Here is a 12,214-nt window from a genome sequence, read left to right as displayed (position 1 = left end):
CCCCCCCCCCCCCCCCCCAGCCACTGAAGCGGGAGGGTCTGATCCAGGGTGGGATGCTGACACAGCCAGTGTATCTGTAGGGCTCCAGCACTGGATGGCAGCAACCCTGACTTGGCATCCCTGCTGGCTGCTATGGCATCTTCCCCATGTCCAGATGTTGGCCTTGCAGAGGCAAGAGACAGAAGGCCTTTGTGAGAGTTTGCAACATTTCAGAGATAAGATTCTCTGCAGCAGGGGCCATGTGCTGCCCAGGCTCAGATTAGGGGTTGGCTGTGCATGGGTGCCCTGGGACCATAGTAAATTGGGCTGGGCAGGCTTGGGTCCAGGAAGCTTCCAGGTGAGCCCCTCATCCCGTGGCCCTTCCCTGAGGCTAGAGGGCTGCTGGGTCCTGGCTGCAGGCAGCCTGCCTCCCCTACCCACTTCCCAGGGTGGGACAGGCCAGACTTCTGGCAGAACCTGCTGCCACAGCTCCAGACCCTGCTTCCTCCCCTCTCCTCCTGCAGACCAACTGTTCTTCTGCCAAGCCCCTAGCACCAAGGCTCAGGGTGTGCAGGGCTCCAAGACAACTGGGTTAAGGGGCTAATCGTGCCCCACCCTCCCTGCCTAGGGCCTCTCTGGGGAGGTACCCCAGGGCCAGCCCCACCCTGTTCCACCACTGTGCCCCTAGCGTGCCCCTGCTGCATGTGCCCCAGCCAGTGAGAGATGAGCTGTTTGTGCAGGATGAGGGGTGCCCAAGCCACTATGCACTGCTGCTACTGATCTTCCTGGTGCCCTGGGCACACCTGCACTCCTGGTTTGGGACCCTGAGCTACAACAGTGTGGGGAACAAGCCCAGTCTGCCCCCATAAGCAGTGAAAAGCTGGGGCTAACAGAGCTCAGCCACCCCAAATGCAGGGCAGCAGATAAGGCCACAAGGCAGCCTGGCTGTGGATTCCTGGCAGATGCAGCAGGGGTGGGGAGGGGCATGCACACAGCCAGGATCACAGCCTAGTGTGTGGATCTCTGGCTGCCCAACATGGCAGGCAAGTATCAGTTGATTCTGTAAAGAGAAAGGAACTGAGGGAGGGAGGGCAGATCGAAGCCCCCATGTTGAGGAAGGAAGTGGGGTAGAAGCAGGGACTGGGGTGAACGGGGCCCCAACTGGGTCAGGTCGTGGGACAGTCAGAGCCTGGGCGGCTCATCCAGGAGTGCTGGGGGACTTCCAGCACTGTGCACACCCTAGCAGAGGCCCAAGGAGCACATGCTCCCCCCAATCTATGCGTGGGACAGAGTTGGCTGCCACTGTGCACTGGGCTCTGTGCCCTATAGCACCTGCCCTGGGAGTGGTATGATGCCATGGGCCTGCCGCCACTGGGCTGCACCGCAGCCCCTGCTTGCCCAGCAGTGGGACGCACATGGCATCGAATGGTTCCAGAGACAGTGGCAGTGGGGCACAGAGCCCAGTGTGCAGTGGCAGCCACCTCTGCCCCACACAGATTGGGGGGTACATGCCCCCCAGGCCTCTGCCAGGGTTTGCACAGTGGCAGGAGTCCCCCCGTGCACCTAGATCACTTTTTTTCTGATGGAGGGAATAAGTGCTTGAGTTGCATGTGGAGAACATATTTTTCTGCTCTTTGCTTAAATTAAATTCCTTTGTGAAGTGGGACGGACCTGCCTACATTGCTGGGCACAGCTGAATTTTTGCTTCCGCAATGTGCAATGTTGGGGTTCTGTTCAATTTTGCATTTTGAGGTATCTATATTGATAGATATGTAACTATTTGGTCTAAATATTTTTTTTCATTTTTTTTCTGTACAATTCCAGACTTTATATCTGGATCTGTTTTGTCTCAGACTGCTAATCTGTATAGAACTGGAAATAATCTCCACTGTAGGGGATGGGGAAGAGATTACAATACACTTGGTCACATAGCTGAACTGACCTTTTTAACATGAACATAAGGATTATTGTATTACTTCAGGATAGGGGGATGTCTGAACGATTTTGTTTCTGTAGTTGCAACCTTCATTTGAAGTATCTTTGTCCCCAAAATAAACAGGATGCATTGCCCTTCAGTCTGTAACAAGGCCCATATATTTACTTAGGCCTTTGGAGGGGAGCTAGACTCAGAGGGGCTGGCACTTAGAGATAAGGTGTGGCTTAGACTGTATTTCTGGTTGGTTATATCTTGGCAGGAGCTGAAGAGAAGCTGCTGTTTTTATCTTTTTACATGGATGTATTTTTAACTTTCAGGAAATGCATTTAGAGCCTGGAATAGCCACTTTATTTCTATATAAATCTTAAGAAATAAAATATTTCTCCTGGTTGATTACTCTGTGGTGGCCAGGATAGAACTATAACTATTTCCTTAGTGCCATTAATTTTAGCAGCATCAGCCAAGAATGTTATAGGACTCTGGAGAACTGTATCTATCTTACTTTCTTCAATAAGGTTCTTCTCACCAGATGCAGGCTGGGATTTCCAAAGATGACTAAAGGATTTGGTCACATAACTCTTTGATGTCTTTGAAATACCTGCTTCAAAGCTTTCACATTTCAGATAATGGTTTTGTTATCCCATCTATTAAGTCAATAATTGATTAGCAAGCTATATCTGGTTTGCAAAAGTCATTTCTGAACTTGTGGGTGTACAGGCAGAGATGCAAAATTAGGTTATGAATAGCATAAATATCCCCAAAGATTTTTGAGCCATTTCATATGTAGTTTTTAGTGTCTAGGTGGGCTTATGGCTGTAAAGTGTCAGCAGAGCTCAGTGGACATGTCTACACATGCCCCTATGACACAGTTGTTACTGCACCATCATTTAGTACTTCTGGAAGTACTAAATGACGGCACAGTAACAGCCCGTACTGTGCCATGCCAGCAGCACGTGGTTATTTTTAGCCATTACATCACCATAGCAACACGCTATACTGAGGGAGCACATTGCTACAGCAACGTAGCTGCAGCGTCACGGTTTGTGCCCATCGATGTTACATCACCATAACATAGGGGCGGGCAATTATTTCAGGCGGAGGGCCACTTACTGAGTTTTGGCAAGACATCAAGGGCTGCATGATAGGCAGCCAGGGGCAGAAAAATATTAATTTTCTAAATTTTTTAGGGGTCCCGCAGGCTGGATAGAATGGCTTGGCAGGCCGCATCTGGCCCACGAGCCACATTTTGCCCACCCCTGCCATAACACATAACATCACATGTAAACACACCCAGTGAGTAGTAGAGTAATATTATCAAAGGCAGAGAAAGTGCTTTCTAGAGAATAGATTCTTACATAGTTGTTACCAAATCTCAGGATAAGGACAAATCATTTGTTTGCTTTTGTTTCCAACCAACTTTGGCCTTATTCTTTTTTCAGTGTCAGGGCATACACTGTTTCCACTGACTTCAGTTGGGGTTGTGAATGCTCACTGGTTGTGAAATTCAAGGCCTCCTTTTTCAGTTTCTGCTTTTGACAAAGAGACCTAAATTTTGACTGTTTCCAAAAGATATACTGTGCTTGCTGAAAACGTGGATACGGCTTCAATGAAAGAATGTCATTTGTTTCCTATTATCGACATTCATTCTTACCAAAAAATGTATCAGATGTTAGTTAGGGTTATGACTGAGTTATGCAAAATCTCTCTTGCTTCACACATGTTCATGCATACATACACATACACAAAGACTCAATGCTCAGACAATAGATGGGCTCATCATATAAACTGATGAAAGCACATTTATTTAAAAAAGGTATCCTGGATAATTAGTCAGTCAGTTAAACTACAAGTACATTCTTTTTTAAGATCAAGTAGCAAAGTGTTTGATTATTTAGACAAAGCACTGGAGACAAATATTACAAAAGTGTTGTTGTCTACCACTGTTTATAAACATATGTTGTTTGAATTCAAGTGTATTCCTTCAACAGTGAGTGAACCAGCTGTGGCCATTATTACTACTTTGCTAGAGAAACAACTGAATTACTTTAGCTTATATACCTGTTCCTTCCATTCCCCATATTTCCTTAAGAGGACATTAAAAATGTCCTCATTATAATTCCTTTTTGCCTCCCAGCAGGCATGTTTTCAGTGATAAAAGAATTATCGTGTAGCAGACAGAGTTTAAGAAAATATAACCTTGCTGAGGTATTTAACTCTTTTCTTTTTCAAGCCACAGAGCTTCTTTCATTTGCTCTCAAAAAAGATGGAATTTAGGGAGGTTCTTTGAAGTAATCCTGAGTACCTGTGTTCAAGAAGGAAAGAGATGTTCAGTGATACTCAGAAATAGAGTTGAGAGAGAAGAGAATCCCTGATCAGAGATAAAGAGTAAGTCATTAACCAGAAGAAGCCAATCTCTATCTCAGGCAAAGCAAGTTGGATTGAATGTGGAAAAAAGATGATGTTGAGAAATGAGTGCAGAAATGGATGTTGGTAGGAGGTTGAGAGGGAAATAAACAATAGTGTAGTAAAATTATAGCAAAATGTGCCTGGAAGGTAACACATGTTACATTCAGAGCTTCAAGAAAAAGTCTTGAGGAGCTGTCATGGATACAACCCGGATGTGGAGCGTCAGGTTTCAGCAGCCAAAAATCAACCATACCAGAAGTCCAGAAGCCAAAGCCAATGGTCTCACTACCAGGTGTCAGTCTGACTCTGAGATACCAGATTGGGGGTCAAGATGGGCCCATAGTCAAGGACAGGACAAAGGTCAGGAACCAGGGAGTCAAAAGCATACAAAACAATAGGCAAGAACAAGGTACTAGGCTCCAAGGCAGGGGTGAGGCAAGAACAAGGCACACGGGTCAATGACTAGAAGCAGGTGGGAGGCAGGGAAGGATGGGCTGAGAAAGAGGTGAGACTAGAGCAAGGCAGGAGGGTCCCAAATAATAAGGCTACAAACACTGTTGCTGGGACAAGGCCTCAGGGGAAGTTGGATGATTTTTATAGCTCTCCCATCAAGGACTTGTGGCTTTCATTGGCTTCCCTGTGTCACGTGGTCTCCCCTTGGGAACCTCACAGGAGGTCCCAGGCTGGGCTGGGTGCAGTGCCTAGCTAGCTGCTTAGTGGTGCTGCAGCCCAGGCTACTACCCACAAGCCTGGAAAGACCTAGGTTTGGGCCCCAGAGTTCCTGACAAGAACAGTAAACATGGGATGAATCTATCCCATCTATCCTAAAAGAAGTGTTTCAAGTACAACAAAATTAAGCTGTCACCTTCAGAAGAGAATGTGGGGTAGTAGCAATAATTAGGGCCCATCTACACATACAGGTAAAGGCATGATGGGTTCTAATGAACCATCCACACAATTGCACCTCCTGCCACGCTACACATGCATGGCAGGAGGTATGATTGTGGGATGGTGAACCAGGTCCTATCATGCCTTATTGCCCATGCAGGGGGAACCTGATCCCAGGGTCCCCCTGCACTAGCAAGAAGCAAGCTCCTATGCTGGGAGACTCCTCAGCTGACAGGGCTCCCAGCCATGGGGGCACCCCATGCAATGCCACAGCTGAGAAACTGCAGTCAACTGGGAGCTCCCAGGATTAGGGATACACATCCTCCCCCTCTCCCCCCTCCGCAAGCTGGGAGCTCTGATCAGCTGACTGAACTTCTAGCCACAGGGGCCCCCACCAGATGTTCAGTTAATGTTGTGGTAGGAAGCTGCTACAAAGTTATTACACATATTTTGTGGAATAACTTTGTAATTAGTTCCTTTTTTGAACACACCATTAATTGATTGAACATATGGCCAGGTGACCATTAAGGCATGACTGGTTATCACATCTTAAGTGTAATATGTAGGTGGGGGTCTTAGTCTAATAACAAAAAAAAGAGGTCTCTAAATTTGTTTTTAGCAGCTCTCAGAAGTATAAAAATATGGGAAATCAATCAGAGATGAGCTATCAACAGTGTATGCTGTAGTATGCTAAGATCAACATTTGTCTGGGTTAGGTTAGATAGAGATGGTCCTGCCTAGAGCAGGCATTTGAATTGGATGATCTCTTGAGATCCCTTGTCATTATTATTCTATGATTTTATTAATATCCAGTGACAGAAAGGATGGGCTACTGTCCTCAGTAGAAAAAGATAAAAGTGATACAATTGGAAAAAGGGCTACAACATGGGGATCCCACTGGTGACTGCTGAATAAATTAAAAATAGCATCAAAAAGAAACTTCAAAAGAAAAGGGTAGATTTAATATAGCCACAGATACCTTTTCTCCAAACATACTTGAATAATAAGAGGAACAAATTATTTTTTTCCTGATAGATGAAAAGTTCAAAAGCTTGGACTGAAAAATCTCACAAGGTTCTTTAAATAGTCTGCATCCATGGAGTAGAAATATTGTGATGAGAATCACTCTGGTATTTTGCCACTTTCCCTGAAAAGTGGGGAACTGGGGGTGGGGAACAGTGTGTGCGGGGGGGTGGAAATCAAAGACAAGTTAATAGTGGCTGGAAGATCTTGCTATCTGGCTGGTTTGCTTCCTGGTCTGTATTAAATGAATTGGTGCACTGAATCCAGTTACTAGGTAATGAGTAGCTCCATCACAGAAAAGACTATAAAACTGGCCTTGTTGATAATCTCAGAAGGCAAGCCAAGAGTGCCTTCTTGTCCATGAATATGTGTTCGCTAAGATAGGACTTAGAGAAAAAAGATATCCATTGCCAGTTTTAGTTACCAGGACATCGAGATCTGTCCTGGTATCTTCAACTGAGTGCTTTTTGATCTTTTCTACAATATAAAATACTGTGGCAAGCACAGTCACTTTTATGCATACCATATTACAATAATCTCTATAAATTCAGACTGTGCTTCATGCTCAACTGTGCTTCACGTGGAAAAAATAAACTCTGATATATAGAGGTGGGTGGGTGTGTGTGTGTGTGAGTAAATTGTTCTGTATTGAATTAAATATGTACTGGAATGTATAGATTTTGGCTTCCCCAGAATTCAGATTCCTTGTGTATTTTTAAATAGTTTTCTGATAAGAAAATGTACCTGATTTATCTACATTGTCCCCAAAAAACCTTTTCCTTTGTCATTAGTCTGTCTAGTTTAGCTATGATGATTCACTGGAATCATTTCATTCTACTCAATCCTTCGCTTATTTGGCTGAACATTAAACATTTTCATTTAGCACTAAATTAAATTTCTAAAGCTTCAATCATGCTTGATACATGATAGAAAGCAATATCTTTTGAAGATAGCTTTGATCATTGGAAAGATTTGTATTTCAACAAAACCTATTTATGCAAAGAAATGAAAATAGGAATTGATAGTAGTTAACACTTTACCATCAAGTGAAAGTGATGTTATATTTCCTTTTCTTCTTTTTGCTCTAGCAACTGTTTTCCTGGAGTTTTGGAAAAGGCGACGAGCAGTGATTGCTTATGATTGGGATTTGATAGACTGGGAAGAAGAAGAGGTCTGTATAAATAATCTACTTCTTTTATACTGTATACAAAAGAGTCTGGTTAAAACTCTACAAAGTATTTTTCCTTTAGTTTTATTACAAACGTTTTGCTCACAATACTTAGAACCTAGAAGGTGAATCTTCCATCTATCCTCATACAAGGATGAGCATTTTCTCTCCGGTTGCTTTATCCAGAACTGTGAAGAAACTCGATTCCCACCCCCAACTCCCCACCGCCCGCAGCCCCCAGGCCAAGTTGTGTTCTTATTCTATACCAATGTAAATTCAAAATAGCTTCAGTAAAGTCAGTGGGAACAATCTGGGTTTGTGCCAGTATAAATATGAACAGAATCTGGCTTCCGTTGTGATAGAATTAAAAAATTGTCACACCAAAAAGACTCTCAGCATGATTTTTTTTTAAAGTAATTGCTTGGTGAACCAAAAAAATACAGCAGAAATTTTGACCTTCCTGCCTTTTCTTGAATAACTGGACATCAGACATGAGCATAAAGTTTGGTAAATAAAAAAATGTTAGGTTTGCTTTGGATAGTCACTAAGAATACTGATAAGGAACTTTGAAATGTTCCTATCAACTTCTCATAGTCCCAAATGGTCATTATTGTCAAATCATAGTAGGTCTATCCAGTGCTGTGCAGATTATGAAAGAGATTATAATTATAGGTAAAAGAGGTTTGAATTCAAAGTGTTGAATTCACCCTAATGGAAGAGAATACAGATGGGTAGGAATCTAGGATGTGCAAAGTAGCTGCAGTCAGCACAGAAAGAAGTAGTACATGGAGGACTCAGGCGGCAATGGAAATAAGAGGCTTGGTGGAGAAAGGCCAGGATTCTGAGAACCTGCAAGGCCCAAAGAAGACTCTCTACAGTTGCAAGAGGACTATTCATAGGCAGTATGTGCTCATCTGTTATTCTGTTGCCTCTAGAAAAGAATACATACTTCTGGGCCTCTATAGATCTTCCCGCCCAGGGTTCTAATGGGATACATTCATCCCTTTGGAAAGAGGCCATATAGTGGAGCACTCACTGGTAGGATGGATAGTTTAAAATTGGTACAGAAAATAAGTGAAGAACTAAAACAAAGCAAATGACTGTTTTCTATGAAGCCCTAGGGAGTAAAGAGGATGGTCATGGTCTGAAAATAGGCTTCTAAGTAGCTGTGGGAGCTTTACCAGCCATATGCAAGTGGTGTCAGACCAGTCCTAGGACTGCTTTGAAATGGTTATTAGTGTCTAAAGAATACCAACATTCTTCAAGTGCTGATTTGCAGTCCTGCAACTCCCTAAGTGCTGTGGTCACTTACTAATGGAAGGATATATATCCCACTAAGAGTGCACTGAAATAGAGCTGCTCAGACTTAAGATGTTAAATAAGGCTAAATGTGATGGTTTTGTTTCCTAATGGTTAGAAGTCCCCAGCGATTAGTACCACAGAAACTGTGAGAGGATGTTTTCATTTAGAACTCAAGAACTTGAAGAACTAAGATCTTGATTTCCAGGTCAAGATTTAAGCCTTTTACTGGTGTGATTCCTTAGAACAAAAAGACACTAAAGGCATAACTCTCCCATCAACTTTTCCTGCTGGGTGGTGCCATGCTGAAACTTGCCATGCTGCCTTAGTGCAGTATTGTGGGAGGGCTAATTGGCTGTTCTCTGCAGTTATTATTAGAGACCTACTCATGGCAAAACAAAACCATTTTTGTGGCTTGCTCACAGCAGGAAGAGCCAATTTCATGAGCATTTCCCAGCAGTCTTGTCCCTCACAGCTAATTAGAGGAGAGGCCCCACTATCACTGCTGATTGGCAGAGAGGCCCTGCCATCATTGCAGATAGTCAGTAGTCTCAAGCATATGAGAGTGGCTGTAGGGATTGATACATTGTCTAAATTCATGGTAAGGATTAGGAGATTTTAAAACAGTTTATTATATGAATAATATGCTGTGGTTTGGGGGGTTTTTTAGTTGATTTTGTGGGAAATCACAACCGATGGAATATTTCCCAGTGATTGTGGATACTGCCAGTTTTCGTGGTCTCCACAAAAACTGCAAAACCACAAATTAAGTAGGTTCCTAGTTATTAGCCAAGTGCAGCAGTACCTCAAACCTACCTGCACTGTTCCCAGTTCAGGAGATAGGAACAAAACAGTATGGCATTGCCTAGGTATAGACATGCTCTAAAAGGAATTCACAGGACACTTCAGTAATTGATGGTGCCTCTTAGTTGCTATTGCAGGCATTCTGGTATCTCCACATTGGATATTTTGGAACTTTTTACATATGCAGTCCCTTTGTATTCTCCTCTGTGTGGAGCTAGACTTTATGCCTCATTGCAGGAAGTCTGTCAACTCAAATTCTTTGCAGTGGTTTTATTTAAAAATATAGTATTTCTTGATGCAGATCTCCTCTTGTAGAGCATTTAGAATTATTATATTTATATTTTTATTAAATAATAACCTTTTCCTATTCTTGTGATAACATCTTTTGATCAGACCTGAGATTAGTAAAAGCACTCCGCCTCCTGTCTTTTCCTCCCTGTGTACATGTCTACATGTCACCAGAGACTGCTTTGGTTTCAGCTTTATTTTTGCTTTTGCAAGAAAGTGTCCTCTTGTGAAACCTGGAGAACAGAGTACATGTTACAGCCCCCTCAGAACAATGTATGAGAGCGATGTCTGTGTATGAGAAAAATGAGCAGTTGACTAACAGGCTGTCAAAAGCAAAAGTAAACACACTGCAAAGACAACAGAAATATATATTTCTTCAGTTCCTCTCATTATAAAGATTCCAGGGATCACTTATAACTAAAGCAAGTATATTTTCAGGTACAGGTGTGATTTTTCTCTCTAAGTTGACAATGTCCTGTTTAAGATACTGTTTTAATTGGACAAGATTATGTGCTGTATTGCTTTGCCATATTATTTCAGTCTGTTTCAGGGAAGGACTTAAGTAAGATTGTATGTGCCCCAATGATAGACTCCTTACCAGTGGAACAGTGTATTTTATCCACCTTTAGATTAGCATACTTCCCTCTCAACCCCCGCCACCACCTCTTCCCGCCACCTCTTCAGAAGTCTTGTCCAAGGTCCTAATTCTGAAAAGTATCTATCAATGCTCTTTCCCAATGGCACCGTGAGGGCTGGCAATTGGTCATTCTAACCTTACCAATGACTTATCCTAAAGCCAGAGAGAGGTAATTATCCATGTGATAGGCTTGGCAGGGTGCAGAAGAGAACTGAGGTCATTCTCCCAGCTATATCTCATGATTCTATGCCATTTCTGCATACTGCTGCTGAAAACAGAAAAACCTGCAGAGCACACACTGTGTAAGTGGAAATAAGTCCAGCTGTGACTCTTAAATCATTGTGTTTAAAAAAACCTGCTCAATGACCAGCCTTGAAACATCCAGCCTTTTGCAAAATCCCCTTTCCACGTCTGTTTGCATAGAACAGTGTTTTCATGGTGTCTCAAACCACTTGGACATTTGACTAATGAAGCAAAGTTATGTGGTACAGAATGGTACCCCCATCCATTAAGATATGCTGTGCACTTTTTATAAGGTTTAAAAATCAGAGTCATCTGTACTGTGAGTAATATATTGGAATGGTTTCATGCTGGATGGAAGGCAAGTATCCTGTTTCAGCTAGAATTAAAATGGCTCATCCTTTAGCCTCTGACCATGAAGCATGTGTACATGTCTTTGAAGTCAAAAGGGATTTGGCCCTTATACAATTTATCTTGTGAACTAGATATTATTTATGCTATTTTTAATAAGTAGTACTAATTAAGCCTTCTCTATAACCCATTCAGTTATCAATGGACAAAATCAGTACAGCTGTTATATTATCTATGTCACCAAAATCAATTAAAATCCCTAATTATGGTTTTAAATAGACATCATTTAATTATGGAAGTATTGTTTTTATTAGCATTAGATACAATGTCTGATTTTTATTTCTTTTTGGTGTAATTTTCATCATGAAATTTGAAAATGAGATATTGCTAGCATGAGAAATTTTGTGTGACGGAACTCTCGTTTTTCTCAAATTTCTCCCTGCAATTAACCGTAAAAAAAACATTTTTTTCAAAAAGGTGTAGTTTTTTAAACAGAGAAACATATAAGGAAGTAATGATTAGAAGTCTGGCCATTGCTAGAAAAAGGTAAGTCAATGAACTCCTGAACACTTTGATCTTTAAAGTCCCATAGAATTTCCATAAGAAAGGATTATCACATGACCACAGTATACTTTGCCTTCTTTAAATTGCCAGCTTCAAGTAGACATTCTTCACTTTGTGATCAAAACTGCTCCACAGCAGTTGAACAGCAGTTATACTTCAAATAGGTTTTCATGGCAGTTGTGGACAAAGCAAAGCCATTAAACAGTAGAATTGGTTTTATATGCATTGTGTGAAAAGCATAGATATACTCAGGTTAATGTATGCTGGAGAAGAGCTGTGTAAGTAAAGTATGCTAGGGGGTAGGTGATAATTGAAATTTGGATGAGAGAGGGAAGAAGATGTTAGCTTCTCCTGGATTTACTAGTAAATCAGCTAGTAAAATGCTTTGAGATCTTTTTGGATAAAACTGTGCACTGACTTTCCTCATTGCTACCTCATACTCTCCTTTGAAATATTCCTGGACACAGTGGTGTCACTTGTATCATTCCTATGCAGATGTTACATTTCAGTCTCTTTATGAGCTTCATACCCAGGTACTACAGGAAAAAACAGGAAACCATCTGATAATGTTCTAGAACAGTGGTGCCCAACATTTTTCCTCCTCAGGCCAGATAGATGGTGCTTAGACCCT

At 42.2% G+C, this 12,214-nt stretch overlaps 1 protein-coding gene across 1 annotated transcript in view; it reads left to right on the top strand.

The window, feature by feature from the left end:
- ANO4 (anoctamin 4) overlaps positions 1 to 12,214 on the top strand; it is a 377,211-nt gene that overhangs the window by 336,524 nt on the left and 28,473 nt on the right. The window contains exon 17 of the mRNA XM_025204196.1: positions 7,321 to 7,403. Coding sequence (XP_025059981.1) covers positions 7,321 to 7,403 — 83 coding nt within the window. The remainder of the gene's footprint in view (positions 1 to 7,320; positions 7,404 to 12,214) is intronic.

The sequence above is a fragment of the Alligator sinensis genome, unplaced genomic scaffold (genome assembly GCF_000455745.1).
Source record: "Alligator sinensis unplaced genomic scaffold, ASM45574v1 scaffold154_1, whole genome shotgun sequence".
Taxonomy (NCBI): Eukaryota; Metazoa; Chordata; order Crocodylia; family Alligatoridae; genus Alligator; species Alligator sinensis.
Note: the sequence above shows the minus strand (reverse complement) of the source record. Positions and strands in the feature narration are given on the sequence as shown.